Source organism: Ursus americanus, chromosome 32, assembly GCF_024610735.1.
Source record: "Ursus americanus isolate L20-20 chromosome 32, mUrsAme1.1.p, whole genome shotgun sequence".
In the NCBI taxonomy this organism is placed as follows: Eukaryota; Metazoa; Chordata; class Mammalia; order Carnivora; family Ursidae; genus Ursus; species Ursus americanus.
The window spans coordinates 18,986,900-19,004,015 of record NC_142158.1 but is presented as its reverse complement, the minus strand read 5'-3'; the positions used below and the strand labels follow the sequence as shown (position 1 = coordinate 19,004,015).

General features: G+C 47.6%; 1 protein-coding gene across 4 annotated transcripts in view; it reads right to left on the bottom strand.

Annotated features, from left to right (window-relative positions):
- Positions 1–17,116, bottom strand: part of JARID2 (jumonji and AT-rich interaction domain containing 2) — a 252,396-nt gene that overhangs the window by 51,410 nt on the left and 183,870 nt on the right. For all 4 annotated transcript variants that reach the window (XM_045811686.2, XM_045811689.2, XM_045811687.2 and 1 more), the window contains 2 exons: positions 16,254–16,423; positions 1,320–1,496 (listed from right to left, as the gene is read on the bottom strand). In XM_045811686.2, the coding sequence (XP_045667642.2) occupies positions 1,320–1,496; positions 16,254–16,423 (347 nt within the window). The remainder of the gene's footprint in view (positions 1–1,319; positions 1,497–16,253; positions 16,424–17,116) is intronic.

Genomic DNA, 17,116 nt, shown 5'->3' with positions numbered 1-17,116 from the left:
CTCTGACGTTAAAATTAAGTCAGCATTTTGTAGTCTGCACTGAGAGTATTAACCCTCTCTCCTCAAGTTCTTAAAAAGAGGGTCACACCCTCCACTCTGTCGGCATGCCTCCTGAACAGTCCTACTTGAGAAGGAGGACTGTTACAGTGACAAGGCAGAAATGTTCCACAACGGTGAAAGCCAGGCACGTCCCCATCACATCGAGCCTGTGCTGGACCCCAGCCTCCACTGTGCACGGGGTCCAGAAAGACGAGTGGTGGCTCAGTGCACAGCCACGGAGGGAAAAGTGGAGAAATCTGCCTTGGCCTCAATCACTTACCGACAGCACTGTTTTCTGCCATGGACAGACAGGAGCTGGCTGCCTCACGGGGTCTCTGAGCCCTGAATGAAACAGGATGCCTACCATCCCAGTAGGGGGCACAACAGGAATGGGCTGTAATACCTCCCCGCCCCCATCTCCTTGCTTCACTCCAGGCCTGACTCTCCACCTCTCCTTGCCTATTTGTCTACTTTCCCAGTCGGTCCAAGTCCTCCTCCCAACCCTACCCCTGGCGTAGTTTTCTCCCCACCCCCTCATCCTCCCAGCTGCAGTGCCGCAAGGAACTCTCAGTCCCTTGTTATCTCTAGCCAGGCAACCATCCACGACTCCAGCCTTCTGAGGTGTCCCCCTTCCTCGGGCCCCCTTCCCTCACAGTCGAGGCCAGCTTCATCTTCTCAGAGCACAACTCCAATGACGTCACTTCCTTGTTGAAAAACCACTGAGCACTTCCCACGGCCAACTCACTTAAGGCGATTCCTCACTGATACCCACTCTTGTCTTCCTCCCACACACTGCAGCCCTTGAGAAAAAAAGCCAACCAGCCTGGTTCATAATAGAGAGGCATTTACTTGACTCCACATGCTCAGTAACAGTTTTCTTTCTACGTGCCCGCCACCTGCTAAAATGACAATAATTATAAGTTGATCACAAGAGATGTTTCACGCGATCTTCCTGGACATCCCTGTTCAGAGGTGATCTCTTCCTCTTCCAAATCCCATTATCCGCAGCTCTTACAGGACGGATCATCGCCTCCACGACACAAGAATATCCATCCCCGTGTCTTGGTCTGCTCATCTAGAATGTGCTGGGTTGTACTCACCTCTTTGCCCTGCAAGTGCCTGGCACCTAGAGACGTGCCCAGCACCAGCTCTGCCACCAACCAGCTACGCGGCTTTCATCTTCATCTTCATCTTCTACCTCAACAGATGACCTACTGCAGCTCTCTCGGTCAGAGCTGTGGATTCCAGCATTTTCTACCCCAAATCAAGAGTGGACCTACCATGCCCGTTGTGAACATGCTTGTGGGTTTTTCCTTTCCTGGGGGTAGACTGGCATGAAGTTGAAGCATTGTTGGTGGCTGTTTTGACGTCTTCCGTCTCATCGTCTTCCTCCTCGACGTCCTCCTCGTCCTGAGAGCTTCCAAAATATACCATGCTGTTGGGCAGCGCAGGAGAACCTGGGTGGGTTTAAGGAAGAGGGCTCGTAAACACAGGCCTTGGTCCTCGCCCGTTCCGGGAGGGGCACTACACATGGAGACATCTATTAAGGTACGAACCTAAATCCTCACGCCTGAGCAGATAAAACGAAGCTGTTCCGTCTCTATGGCCACTTTTATTTTTCAAATATCCCCCAGGAAATAAAACTCCATCTGTGTCCTTTCAATGGAGTTCAAGCAAAATCCCCCCCAGATGGGGAATAATGCCATTCACCAAACACAGCACATCAAAAATTTTAAATCTCACATGAATAGTCTGGGGAGGGGGGAGGGAGGATGACAACCACCAAGAACTGAACTGAGCAACAGGGAAGGGGAAAAAAAAAAAAAATCAGTAAAATTAAAAACACCTACTTACAATGTCAAGGAAGAATGGAAGAGACTATTTTGGGTTAGGCATTTAACTTACTAGACTTAACATGAATTTAAGCAAATGAATTTAAAAATGAACGACAAACCAAGTGGTAATAACAGAATACGACATTTCCCTATCTTAAGGTCACGGTCTTGTATTCACAATGAGGTGAATGACATGGATTCCCCCAAATCACAAGATATTTGGAAGCTACTTTGATATTATGATCAGGTTAATAGCATGTAAAATTATTAAAATAAATTCCAGCACAAGACTAAACTATAAGGGCTGGATTTCAAAACAAAACAAAAACCTCCTAAGAGCAAACCCCACATCCCTCATTCCTTTTACACCTTAACCTTCTGCTCGTGCCCCTGAATGTTTTCATTTCTGAATTTAAGATAAAGCAGTAACATCAGAAGATAAGCTCAGTATTACAAAAAAGTACAATACAGTTCTTCTTTATCAAACAATGACAATTTAGAAGATCCCCCAACTCACTGATTTATTGTTTAGGACCAGAGGCTGCTTAAAATCCAAAGAAAATCTCCCAAATTAATTTCCAGTAACACCTTCAATCTTCCTAACCATGAAGTATTTTGGGGAGAGCTACTACCAAGCAGCAGAAGAACTATTAAGTGTGAAATTCACTCCTTCTCGCCTCTGCTTTCTGGTGCATGAGCTGACACTCCAGCGTTATCAACGACGACCCAGGGGACCAATCTGTTCTTCTTCCCAACGGAGATCTCGAACTTCAGACACAAAGGTTTAACCATCCCTGTCAGGCTGCCGAGCCACACGATCCCACGAGGACATGGAAATGAACGGGCAGCATCAGGGAGCGGAAGTGGTTAAGCCCAATACCCGTCTTGTAAAAATGCAAAGACCGCACAGATACCTCCAAGCCCCCTTCTTCCTTCTACTGCATTTTAAAAACCCCAGAAGTTATGTGGGTCACACCACTGGGTAGAAATGAAACTCCAAAGGGATGTACATGGCAGAACAGACTTGGCTACAGTCTGACAGGAGCCATTTACTCTTGCTTGTTTCCTCCCCTTTGATCATTTCCAATTAGAAGCAGGTTTTCAATGGAAGGAAGGTTCTTATAAACCAAGAGTTACAGATGAAGAAAAAAAAGGAAAAAGAAAATAGCTAGCTAGCCATACTTCCCCTGGAACAACCTATCTATACGTGCTCCAAAGTGGTTTTCGGATTAGTCCAAGAGTGACTAGGGAAAGGGGACAGCGCCCTTCCCGGTTCCCAAATCGGAGTCCGCGGCTGGGATTCTCTGATCACAGGTGGGTACAGGGCAGGTGCCTCCACAGTCCAATGACCAATCCTGCTGGATCTTTCGCTCCCAAATCTAACTGTATGAGTACTTTTAGAAATAGCAAGACACACTGTATCTCAGCACTCATGAGACAGACAGACAGACACAGACATTCATTTTACCACAGGCTCCCACTCAGCCTGGCACAGAACACGACAGAGGCAACAAGTTACGTGCTGTCGGACAGACCTAGCAAGGAACTTCCAGGCTTGGAAGTGCGGGGCTCGGTCATGACATCTCCCTCTTCTGTGAAATGAGAGGGAATGAGGGAATCATCTCTTCAAGTGCCTCCCAGATGAAATTACCCATGTCGGATTTCTTCTGAGGAAGAGCCTCCCCCGGCTCGAGCTTGAACTCAAGGACCAGCCCTGAGAAGAGCAGGCGTGCGTGTGGAGAGCCCGCAGCAGCCCATGGACACCACTGCCCACCAGGGGGCAGCAGGGGGAAGAGATGTGAGGGCGGGGGGGGGGGGGGTGGTGCGGGGCAGCCCAGCCCCTCCTGCCATCCAGGGTCTCCTCTCTGAGAGGGAAATGCAGCAAATTCTGCAGCCAAGACCACTGAGAGTCATGTTTAATAAAAGCGGGGGGGGGGGGGGGGAGAGAGAAAACGGATAAAAATGGTCTAGATTTCAAAGACAATCTGCTAAAAATCCAGGTGCAACATATGAAAAACACAGAGTTAACTTCCATTTAACAGCATCTGTTGAGGATTTTTTTTTTTTTTTTTTAAAGACTCAAACCTTGCATAAGCAGCATGAAGCAACTATCCCATTCCTTATACTCAAGATTCTGAGAACGGGGTGAACGTTACGTTCCGGAGAACTAAAATGGAGAAACTGCCTAGAAGCATCCAAGCGTTAATATTCCTAAAAGAAAGCACACAGGGTAATTTCTTCCACAACAGTAGCAAATGACCAATCTTTTGAATGTATCTGTTCTAACAGCTTCTCAGCGAATACAAATAAACCATTCTAGCCTCCCAGGTATTCTAGAAGAAAGTTAGAGGCTAACACAAGGGGCAAGTAAGATGTGAAGAACGGGGATGGGGTGGGTGTCTCTGAGGGGCATTCTCAAAATGAAACTCCAAACACCACTAAGTTTTGGGGAGCCGGCTCCGCAGTCGGGAGGGAAGGAGTGGTCAGCCCTAAGTTCGGGGGCACGGGGATAAGCACAGATCGCCCTCACACTAAGAGACGACTGTGCTTCTAGTCAGGACCACTGACCTGCTGGTCTGGAGCTGAAGGTAAAGCATCATCAAAGAAAAGGTAACGAAGGGTTCTCAAACCAGATGGGAAACAGGAGAAGCCAGTATGATAAAGGGAAGGAATACTTCTGAAAGAAGGGTCATTAGAGGAAAAAGGCTCAATACTCAATAATAATGCACCTCGTGGGAAAGGTCAGGTAATTTCTCCAAGGCAAGATGATGCCTTTAGTTCACATCCTCGGCTTGCTACCACTTCTCCCCTCTGGCAGGTGCCCTTCATTACAAACAACCCAGCTCCTCCTGAGTATGGCCTTACTGTCCTTTAGCTTGGGTTCATGAAGCCACTGCCAACCAGTAACCCTCCACCAGGAAAAGCCTTGTCAACGGTTAGCTTTTGCCCCAGGAGAGAGCTCCAGAATTTTCCTAACTTTATAGTCCAACCGAAGCAAGCAGAAAACACTAAATCCAACAGAGCCTGGTACTCTGTCACCAGGTGGCTACTGCATGTAATCCCTCTAAGACCCTGATGACGTGTCCCTGTGCAAAGCTAGCATTCACATCAGGACAAACCAGGGAAAGTGGCTAAAAGCAAAAGGAGCTTTCATTCCCAGGAAGACAAAAACCAGTAAAATCATCCCATTATTTCATGCCACACTAAAAACAATCAAGGTGACAGAGAAGCACTATTATATACTAATACCTGGAGAATAACTATATAACAACTTCAAATATATAAAGGGAAGCAAAAGCCTGTAAGGAACCACAACTAGTTAAAGGCATTCACATAGAGCACATTCACCTCTTCTTAGCCTAGATTCAGTCTCGATTATCTAATTTACACATTAGAGAAGAGGAATCTGCTAGACACACAAAAAAAGGTGAAGGAAAAGGCATTTTATAAACCCTAACGCAATCTGGGTTATTTATCGCTAGTGAAAATTACCCCCACATTCCTCAGGTTAAAAGGGGTGAATGAGTGTGTTACATAATCATTACTGACGCAGAGTCCAGAAAAAGCTAAATCACCGTTTAGTATTTGAAAATAGAAGAGCACGCACGCTTTTAAAGTTTTCATCAAATACAGTATGCAACTTACAGATCCTGGTACATAAAAAGCAAGCTTCATCTCAAGACAATTTATCAGGGAAAATTCTTTAGGTCAAATGTCCAGGGAGGGAGACTTTGGGAAACCTCACTGTGGGTCTAGCATGCAGGACAAGAGGAATAGAGCTACCGGGAAAGGGAAAACAGGGACGGGGGCCATGTGATTTCACGACACAAGAAAGCTTCCCCAGAGACATCTTCCCTTTCATCAGAAGGACTCACCTGCCCCCTGCTGCGACACCAGCAAAGATGGGGAAAACAAGGGGACTCCAAGGTGGCTCAGGAGGCCCCCCCCGCCCCGTTCTGAGCTCCGCCCTGGTGTTCTCAGGGTGGTCTCCCCACGTTGAGGGACAAACGCCACTTGCGACGCTAATTAACAACAGAGCGAAGCTGACTCACTACACGGAATTACATCCTGTCTCCCTTGCAAACTGTAGCTCTAGAGACGTAATCAATGAAAGGTGAAGGTTTCGAAAGACTTAAGGAACGTGTGGGGTATTTGGGGGAGGAGCAAGGGAGGTTTTATATCCAATAAATTATAAAAGTGTATTCAGCGTATACAGTTTTCTCCTAAAATTACAGGCAGATTTTTCTCTCCTGATTATTCAAGTGCATTAGCAAATGTGGAAAAAAAATCTGAACTTGGATCAGATAAGTGGAATCGGGAGTACAGAATGCATGTGCGCTTTGCCAAAGCCGTATTTCATTACGTTTCAGAATTAGCTGGCAATGTCTCCACAATATTTACTGAAGTGAAAACCAAATGTTTTCATCTGGACAAAAATCAAACTGTGGTATGTTACAACCACAACAGAAATCATTTTAATCCAAAAGCTTGCTTTCTCTAATTTGGGCTGTGGTTTCTATAAAATTGGATTCTTCTCCATGAATCATAATCATGTACACATACAAGCCCTCCTTCCCATTATCTTCCCTCCCCCGACCAGTTCTTTATCTTAACAAGCTAAACATAGCCCCGTTCTATTTTGGAAGGACCCTACAGGGATTCCCTGCACGCTGTCATTTAGCTGGGGAGTCTAATTCCTGTAGCTTGACCTAATAAACCTGGCTAGCCCACTGGACTGGCATGTTCACGACTGATCTTTCAGGTTACACAAACAGAATGAAAAGCAGTCGGCCCCTGCTACCATATGAAGACATTTTAAAACTTCAGAAAGAACTTGGTAGGGGCGGGGGGAACAGAGGGATAGTTATTTGCAGATTTCCTGAGTTAGAGGAAAGCTCCAGTCGTTGACATGGGAAAGTCACAGAAAACGCAGTTGCCAAGTGCCTTGGGTCATTCACCTAACTAGGGACGTACCAGGCGCCATGCTAAGAACTGGTGACCCAAACGGACCTGAGGTCTGAACTCATCCACACGCTCATCTCACCCCCGGCAGGGAGACACAAGGAGCCCTGAACGGCTGCGGGACAGGTAGGACACACCGAATGGCGGGGTGTCTTGGTCTCTTCCGGGTCGGCCTTCATAATTCACGAGGGAAGAAGCACGGACAACACAGTTCCCCAACTTCGTCCACCCCTGTGTGCCCTAAGATTATTTGCCATATGAAGCCTCTCCGTGTGCTATTTTCTTTAAAGTGATCCACATTCGTGCCTTCAATGATTTCTCTGTACGATATCAGCCGAAAATTAGTATCACTTGTCCTAAAGGAAAGGTAATTAAAATTACGATAAAAATTTTCAGACGTTCAGCTAAGTTAGCTATTTCTGGCATCACCGGGGGTACGTGCAGAAGGGTGTGGAACAGCCCACCAGGCCAGAGGCCAAATCCAAAGGGAGCCCCCCTAATTCCTTATGGGATAAGGAGCTGCTCCGCGACGGTGCCCCATTCTGGGACTGCTGATCCTTCACACATGTGCGAATCCAAATCACTGAAAAAGACCCTCCATGGAATCCAAAAATCTAGAATGAAGCGTCAGCTCAGCAGTCACGTCACGTGTTTATTTGTTGAGACCCTGTACAGGGAGGATGAGGCCTTCAGCTCTAACAACTGTGATGACCCCAAAGGGTATGAGGTCACGTATGCAAAAGCACCGTTAGCGGCTCTCGCTGTAGCGACATTCGGTTAATACCTGGCTTCAGACACAAAAACTGAGAACTATAAACATCAGGCTGCCAGGTAACTTCACGCAGGTAGGAGCAAAAGCAACTGATTTCCTATCTGCTTTCCTAAACGGGGCAAGCAAGCAGGTTGAGAACAAGAATCTATGGGGGTTGGGGGGTTGGAAATGCAAAGCGAACTCAACAGCCAGGATTTCTGGAACTGGGAGTGAGTGAGTAATGCCAAGTAAGAGCTGGAACCTTCAGCCATGCAAAGGTCGTCTAAGAACAGGGAGGAAGTGGTGACCTCCTCACCGACCGGCTGGTCTTTCCCACAGCATTCCTCCTTCACCGCAGCCCCCGGGCATGGGCCTAGGTGCACGTGCAACCAGCTGTGCCGATCTGATCCCCCATCTGGGACGTTCCCTGACGGGAGGGCACGTGTTCTGCCTGCCAGAGCCCCAACACGAGGGACTCAGCAGCGAGAACCACTTTTGCTCCCAACGGTTGTCCACTCCTGCCAACCTGCCTCCAGCAATAGGAGAAACGATCTTTTCATTAACAGCTGGAACCCTCCCCTTACGCTTTTTCCCAGGTTTCTTATCTATACACATGGCTTAAAACATACACAAATACGCACCCCACCGAACACAACGAGGGCTCGCTGGCTCTACCTCAAACACACAGATCACACCACAGAGCGGCTAGGATGGCCTCCACAGTCCCTAACTTCTGCCCCTCAAGTTCAAAAGTGGAAACAAGTTACAAAGTACAGCTTCATCAAGGTCACACAGCCACTCTTTGAAGACTATGTCTGTGCTCGCTTCACCATGCAAAGCGTCCACAAATCCTAACAGACGCTGAACGCTGAAGGCAGGGTCACCTTGCCTGGGGGACATGCATATGGTGAAAATTAATAAAGGGAGACCTCATTAGAGCCGGGAGGCCAGACAGGGGAGCCGGGACACCATCAAGGTAAATTACAGGGAGAAGTGTCAATTTTCCAACAGGCCCCAACAGAAGAATGTCAACAGGAAAGAGTCATCAATTACAGGCCCCCGACAGGGAAAGATACACACTGCGTCTCATGAGAAATCAACAACCCCTGCTACTCAGCCCCCGAGAAATGGCTGGCACCCTGAACTCTTCACTTTTCTCCAATGGACTTTCACTCAAAATAACCCCTTCCCCACTTCCTCCTCCACAAAAGACGTTCCTCTTTGTTGGGCTTGCCAGATGACATGCTGTGTGGTTGTATGCCCAAACTGCAATTTCCTGCTGTCCCCAAAGAAGTCCATTTTTGCTGGTAAAATAACTGAGTTTTATTTTTAAGGTTAACGATACGGAGGACTTAATGGTCTCGGAATAATGATGCCTCAGGAGCCAGCAAGGTGCTCATCAGCAACAAAACAGGACTGTCCCGACTTAAAGTCCCCCCTCCCCCCATCTACCTTCTCTATATGGATTTCAGAAAGGGCAGAAAATGCTAAGAGAATCTCTAGAAATTAAGGAGAAGGCCAGAGACGATTGTGAGGAATACCACCGAATCTGCGTCAGCAGCTGCTGGTGGGGAAGAGGGAACGGGCTTTATCTTCGGGGAGGGCCAAGCCTGGTCAGAGGCCAGCTGGCCTGGAGCAGGGCCAGTCCTCTGAGCAAAATGTCTTGGAATCTTAACAGCGGATCAAGGTCACAGAGCAATTAAAAGGGATCCATCCTTCCCCTCCTCCACGATGAAGAATTCCATGGCTTCACATTTCTTCCTAACTAGCCTGATAAACTAGCCTGGCAAATCAATTGCTTGCTCAGCAGAACTCAGCCACGTTAACACGGACTTAACTGGAAAACAAAGCATATAAAGGCTGGTCTGAGCTGGAGAAAAGAGAAGGGAGCCACTGTAGCCCTCGAGGCGGTGAGAATACCATTCCGGATCCTACTTCTCTCTGCTGCGGCTCTCAAAAATGAAGACGCCACACCTCTCAGAAGGAGCCATCAAAAAAAGTTGTGTACCACTGTGGCGGTGTGCCTTCCTCCCCGAAGATCTCATACAATGTAACAGCATTCCCCTTTTGCTCAACAAAGTTCATTATTAGCTCCGAAGTGCTCCTTGCAATTGGAGGATTGCTTAATTGCTTTTTAGCAGGCTAATCCCCTTTCATTCTGTGACCTCTAAACCACCCCAGGCTTTCCGCATTTGCCCTACTTAGAATTTATCATCCTCAATACCCACAGTCCGTCTTCCGTCTATGTGTGTGCTCCTGGTCAATAAGGCCGGCAATTGTCTTTAGAGAAAGTTCCCTGGGCAGGCTACCTGCAGTCTCTTCTACTCATCTTTCAGAAGGTTCCTTCCTAAATTTCAAATCCTGCGTTATCTCCTCCAGAAACTAAATAGACTGGGATGACCACCTCGGGGCATCGGCTGGGCCTATTTAAAAGCAGGTGGCTTGTTGGACTCCACAGCGATGGGGGGGGGGGGGGGACGTGGGGCAAAGACACCACCTACCTGTCTTACAAGAGGAAACAGGCTTACAGCAGGCTAAGCCACCTGCCTGAGACAGGAGATTCTAGGCCTTGGGCCTGGATGCTTCATTAACAGTCCCCCACCTGGGTGCGAGGGAGGAGGGCCTTTCTGCAGCCTCAAGCCATTTTCCACAGAGCCGCCAGCCAGGATCACCTTCCTAAAGGCCCGGGCATGGTAAATCACCTTGTCAGCTGCAGAACCCCAGTGAGGCCCAAGTAACAAGCCCAAGGCCCGCAGGAGTGGACAACACAGCTCACGTCCCGGCATTTACTTGGGGCCTCCCAAACAACAAACCAATCCGTGCCTCGGCAGGGGTGGCCCCACTCCCCTTCCACAAAGCCAGTGCCAGTGTTCCTTGCTTGGCATGGCCGTCCCAGGCAGCGCCCCCAGTAGAGTGGCATTTCCTTCCTGCTTGTGCGGGGTACACACCTCTACCCTGGCACATTCCACGTGTTTACTGTGAGCCTCTCAGCTTTCCAGTTCCTACTCTGTTTTCTAGGTGTCTAGCATATAAAAAGGGTTCCACAGAGGCCTGCTGAATTAATTAGCAACTGAATGACAGCTGATCAACCGAAGATTCTCTAAGACTCTAGAAACAAAAGGCAGGCAGGTCCCCAACCAGAAATCACTGCTATCACAAAGGCTGATGGTGCTGTTTCTTTACCAAGAATACCCCCCCATCCCCAAAGAGCTCTCGTTGGGTCTGTGACACTCAGCTGTGACACCCACTGTCATGAGAACTGACAGAGAGTGTGTGTGTGTGTGTGTGTGTGTGTGTGTGTGTGTCTTGTGTCTGTGTGTGTCTTGTGTGTGTTTCAGGAATCCCCTTTGGGAATCTCCCTTGTTTGCAGTGCCCCATAAAGAGAAAAATGTAAATAAGAGAATCATTTAACCTGCCACTGCTCTACTGTGTTAAGCTTTTTAATCTGTTAATAATCATAGTCAGAACAAAGAGAAGACGACCCAACTCATTAAGCATAACGAGGCTGGTGACAGAGGAACGGCGATGGTACCAATTGCTGGGTACAGCGCACGACACACGGCCCCTTCTCGGAGGGAACCAGGCAAAGATACTAATTACGCCTCTGGCAGGAGACATGTGGACCCCCTTGCAAGCAGCTACTTAAAGATAAATACACTGCAGGCAAACACTTCAGGCCCCGCTGCACTATTCATTCTGTGTTCCGTTCCTTTAGAAATTTTAGGTCATGATCTTAAATAGGAAAGGAGAGAGAGCGCCTTGCCGAGCTGAGCTGAAAGGTCTCTGAGGGCCTGGAAGCAGATTTTTTAAATCACTGAGGCTTCTGAACCCTGACTGACTAGCTGGTATGTTTACATATATAATACTAATCCCAGTGTTACTAATGACACAGAGATACCCCACCCACCCACCAAGGTTTTCGGTCAAAATACCTGATGGGAGTGTGGGGAGAAGGCATGGTCTTGGGGCTCACAGGATGCTGTGAATGGAAAATCCATTTGATCTGACTCATTAATTCTGCAGCCACGCTCTCGTCCGTCGAAGGAGCTCCTATAAACGCTGATTTTTACCCCAACAGCGCCCACCGTCACCCAAGGCTGATGGAGCTAACGGGGCTCTTTATGCGGAGCCTTGAGTTTGGGGGGCTCTGACAAGCTCTCTGTGGTTTGGAATCCGCAACACAAAAAGAAAGCACTAGAACTCAGGGGTGAGAACATTACAGTCACATTCCCGGCTGCCAACTTCAGAGAAGAAGGGGAGGTAAGGCAAAGACGGTTCTGTGGACGTAGGTCAGCAGCAGCTGATACCAGAAAGTCAGAAATACATCTGAGCATAAACAAGGAATCTGGTAAGTGATGACATCCCCATACCCCCAGATCCACCCCATTTCCAGGACTGGGAAGGTACAAGGTACCACAGAGGAATCACCTATCATTTGAGGCTTTTGGAGCCAAATCAAGTTAAGCATTTCTGACCTCACAAATACATGGGTTCTTTTTTAATTAATTAATTAATTAATTAATTAATTAATAAAAGCTAACGATGACTCGGACTTTTTTTTTTAATACCTCCAGTCAAAAAAATACAGGAAAAAGAGTGCAATACTGCGTGTCAAACCCATTCTGTTTATCAGCTAAAAACCAAATATCAAAACTTATTTTATTGCCTGGCTCATGTAAACACAGAAATAAATTTCCAAAACTCAAAGCGTTTTTACACAATTGTTTTAAACACCTCCTAGACTTCACTTATGGAAACCTTTGTTCCATCCGACAGTGGAAAGTAAATTGTGGTCATCTTCTGACATGGTTCTCTTTTATCAAGAGCTTTGAAACGTCAAAGCTGGGGACCGGGTAACGTTTCCCCGGATGCCAGTTACCTGAGCACGCGGCATGCCTCTCTCAGCAAGGCCCTTCTCCAAATCTCCCAAAGCGCAGAGGCATTTTTAAGACTAATGCACATACAGGTACACAAGGCACAAATCCCTCTCTAAAAAATGAGTCACACCCACTCCACAGTGAAGATGTTCCTAACTAAATTCAGTTCTCCACAGCCAGTTTTCTAGCATCCTAATGCAACAAGATCCGTGGAGCCTTTCCCTCAAGAAAAGTAAACAGGACGTCGTGGCTCCAAGTTAAATCCGGCTCCGAATGCACGAAGATGCCACATGTGACCAAAGGCACAAAATCAGAGTTCCACAATCGCTGTTGAACTTTATCCACCTGAACCACTCTGCTGATGAGCCAGTTAACCCTTTCAGAGACTGCTTTAGCTCAAACCCCTTCCTCCGAGCACCTCATCCCACCGTCTCTCCATTAACAGACGACAGCCCAGCACGGCTCGCTGGTCATGCTCCCCACTCTTCCCTTCACAGCCACCCCAGCACGCGAGCCTCTCGTGTTGGGTCTCGCACATTCCTCTCCATCTTCACCCTCGACCCCTGGGATCCCTAAAACTCGGCAGGGAGCTCTGCAAACCCTAATGGAGACAGGCCTCCTGCCTCACCTCCCCTTGGTCCAGGCCAAGCGATCTCCGGCTGCTGGACAATTCCTAACTGAAACGACTCTTCTTTGCGTCTCGATGGTCTCTGAATACTTTTCAGTAGCCTCTCATGTCCAACATGAACATTAACTCCTCACTTTCCCTTCTTCAAGGTGTCATTCCTAAAGTAAATCAGTGGGAGGGAGACCAGGGAGGGAACGAGGTCACCCAGGTGAGATGTCAGAGCCCAAGGAGGGGGAGGTGGGTGTTCACACACGGCCCAATCAGGACTGTCAGAGCCTAATATGGGGCGCCTGGGTGGCACAGCGGTTAAGCGCCTGCCTTCGGCTCAGGGCGTGATCCCGGCGTTACGGGATCGAGCCCCACATCAGGCTCCTCTGCTATGAGCCTGCTTCTTTCTCTCCCACTCCCCCTGCTGTGTTCCCTCTCTCGCTGGCTGTCTCTATCTCTGTCAAATAAATAAATAAAATCTTTAAAAAAAAAAAAAAAAAAAAAAAAAGGACTGTCAGAGCCAAGCAAGTTTAGAAGGGTTCCACGAGGTGGAGGAAGGGGTGGCAGCAGAGACTGGGTGACAAGAGGGGGGGTGTACGCTGGGGATAACAAAGCCCAGGTTTCTCAAGTCTCTAACGTGGAAAGGAAGAAAACCAGAATGAACCCACTGGTGTTCAACTGAATTCGGAGCTATGTGTGCTAATTCAGGGGCTTCCACACACACGGAAACGTGGATGTACATCTAGATACACTAACGGGGCACACGTGTACACGTGCACACACACTGCACACATTCACACAGAACCTAAGAGAAAGGACACTCCATCCAAGAGCACGCCACAGGCCCAGCCCGTGGCTTCCCAAGCTGCCCCTTCCAGAGGGGCTCCTTGGAGAAATGGCGGGTTCCAGAGCTGAGGAAGGGAAAGTACAAGAGGAGTCTGGAGCAGTGACAGGCCCAGAAGTTCGAGAAGGAAGCCAGCATGGAGGGGCTCCACTGAGGAGATCTGGGACAACCTAAACATCAAAATACGGCAAGAAAGAGGCGTCCGGCTGGCTCAGTTGGTACGGCATGAGACTCAATCCTGGAGTGGTGAGCCCCAAGCTGGGGGTAGGCAGATTGTAATTAAAAAAAAAAAAAAAAAAACCTTTCAATGAAGATATATACGTATATGTATTTTTTAACTGGCTCCATGCCCAGCTGAAGTCCATCGTGGGGCTCGAACCCACAACCGTGACAGCAAGACCTGAGACAGTACCAGGAGTCAGACACTTAACTGAGCCACCCAGGCGCCCCAAAACATTTTTTAAAAAATGGATTATGACCCTTTGAATGAAATAAGAAATGAGCCCATACAAATTTTTAAAAAATGCATAGTGTTGGATGAGAGATGGAATATGGAGTTTCAAAGAACCTCCCAACGAACACTTAATAAATTACAAAGGCTGAAAAAGAAAACCCCACAGTGGGAGAAGCCTGACAGATCCACCTTCATCAAGGGATCCCTGTCAACCCCATCAATAAAAGGAGAGCCTGAGACCGTGTACCACTCGAGAGGATGCGATGGGAAGACGGCAACATTCCTGCCAAAAACACAAAACGTGAATCTAATGATGAGGAGACGCTCGACAACCCGAATGGAGGGCCATGCGACAAAACAACAGGCCTGTAATCTTCAAGAGTCAAGATCGCGAAACGCAAAGACTGAGGAGGACCTGCTCCAGAGTAAGACCATTAAAAACGCTCAACTGGGACTTGATCTGAGACGAGGTTGTAAGTGTAGTGATGGCTCACCGTCAATGTTCTAACTTGGATCATTATGGGACAATGTCCCTATTTTAAGAGAACACACACTCATGTGTTAAGGAGCAATGGGGTACAAGGTCAAAATTCTCAAATAGTTTGGGGAAAAAATACTACCATACTTCAATCTTGCTGTCACTTAAAAAAAAAAAAAAAGTTTTATGAAGTAAGTACAGAACTCGAAACCTCAAGCCCCGCCCCCACCAAGATGACCAAAAGAAAAGACCTCGACCGCCTGCTGGCTTTCTGTCAACTAACCTCACCAGCGGAAACCTCCACGTTCACAGCTTTCTCTATTCTAACACTCCTCTACACCTCCCACGGCCGAAAGAGGCTCTCTGACAATCCCTGACATTCTTCATCAACAACTGTGATGAACTTAGTTCCTGTAGTAGCCAGTTTCCCAAGTCAGGCCATGCAAATCCAAACTCAACCTTTATTACGAAATTTTATCCTTGACCTTGCACTCTGTTCCTCAGTCCTGTTCACGTAAATGGACCACTATTCTCACCATTTATATACAGTTGACCCTTGAACAACGTAGAGGTTAGTTTAAGGGGTGCTGGAGTCTATGTGTAACTTATGACTCCCCCCAAACTTAACTAGTAATAGCCTACTGTTGACCACAAGACTTACCCATCACATAAACAGGCGATTAACACATATTTTGTATGCTGCATGGATTATATATTATATTCTTATAAGAAAGTAAGCCAGGGAAATGAAAATGCTATTGAGAAAACTGTAAGAAGAGAAAATACACACATAACCGTATTTAATGCAAAACAAAACAAACCAAAAAAACCCACACAGAAGTGGGCCTGTGCTATTCAAACCCACATCGTTCGAGGGTCAACTGACTTGGAAAGTATTGCTTGAATTCTTCCCAATATAGTACAGGGAAAAGTGAGAACCTCATTCAACATGACTTCTGACAGACCTTACAAAATGTGAGGAAAGGAGACAAATCTCCACTCACGATGCCCCAAGGGGGGAAAAAAAGAAGTCACAAGACAAAACACAGCGCTGACAAAGCACATGTGTGGTGGTGATGGTGGGGTTCGGGAAGGGGGACGGGAAAAGTCAGGTTGTCAAATTAAAGCTACAGAAACTATGATCTGTGAGACAGTGCAGAGAAGCCAAGAAAGGGGATGGAAGTATCAAATGAGACTAGAAGGAGAAATATGAAGACTCCGACACCCCTTTCCCCTCCGTGGCACTGGTCACTTCAAGCTCCCCCCACGAACCAGGCTGGGAAATGGAAAGATGTTTGCAAGACAGACCACAGCTAACATCTACTCCTGGGAACAGGGTCCTCCTTTTCCTTGCAACTAGGTTCCTCCTCCCCAACTGGCGGGGAACACAGTCTCACCTCGAAGGCAGAGAAAGGTAAGAAAATCTTCTGTCTTGGGCTTCCTTTTAGAGAGGTCAGAAATTTGAGTAGCTGGAGGGGGCAGCAATGGCTCCACTATCTTTACCGGAGTTGTGCTGGGGCTGTTCGGCTGAGACTGCGCAAACTTCCTTTGTGCTTGCAGCCTGGGCCTGGAAAAGCAAAGGAAAATTAAAAATGAATTAGGCAGAGATCGGAGGATATAGGTCTACATGCGGCCGTAAAGTCAGGACACGAGAGGAGGAAGAAAAGACCCTAATTCACGCAAACTCTTTCTAATTAAGGTTCTATCTCTCTCACACTCTCATAAACCACAGGCCTGCTGCAAAGGGCAATAAATTTGGTTAAAAGGCTATGTTTTATACACGGATATAAAATGGGCGCCCTGAGCACGTGTGCACGAGCCTGTGTGCCTCTGCACAAACCACGTGTGGGCCTGGGCATTTCCAACACAGCCTGTGCCCTTTGAGGACACCGGATTAATGAATGGCTTTTCTAGTTTTAAATTAAGTCCAGAGTAATGACAAACACGCAAATCATCCCGCCACATGTATCCAGCATCGTCCGCTTCAACGGGATACTGTCACAAACACATACACGAGTCCCTTCATTTGTGCCCTTACACCTGGTGTCTCCCCCTTCCCCCACCTGCCTGCACCCCACTGACCCCGTCCACACCCCCCCAGAAGGAGCAGTCTCTCCACCTCCAATCTCTTCTGACCCCAATCCAGCCACACAAACTCATTACACGAATGAAAGCTTGTAATACAGGAAAAATCTATTTCTCAAATTCTGGGTGAAGTCCAAACTTCAGTCAGGGATTCGAAAAACTGGCCCCGAGTCTT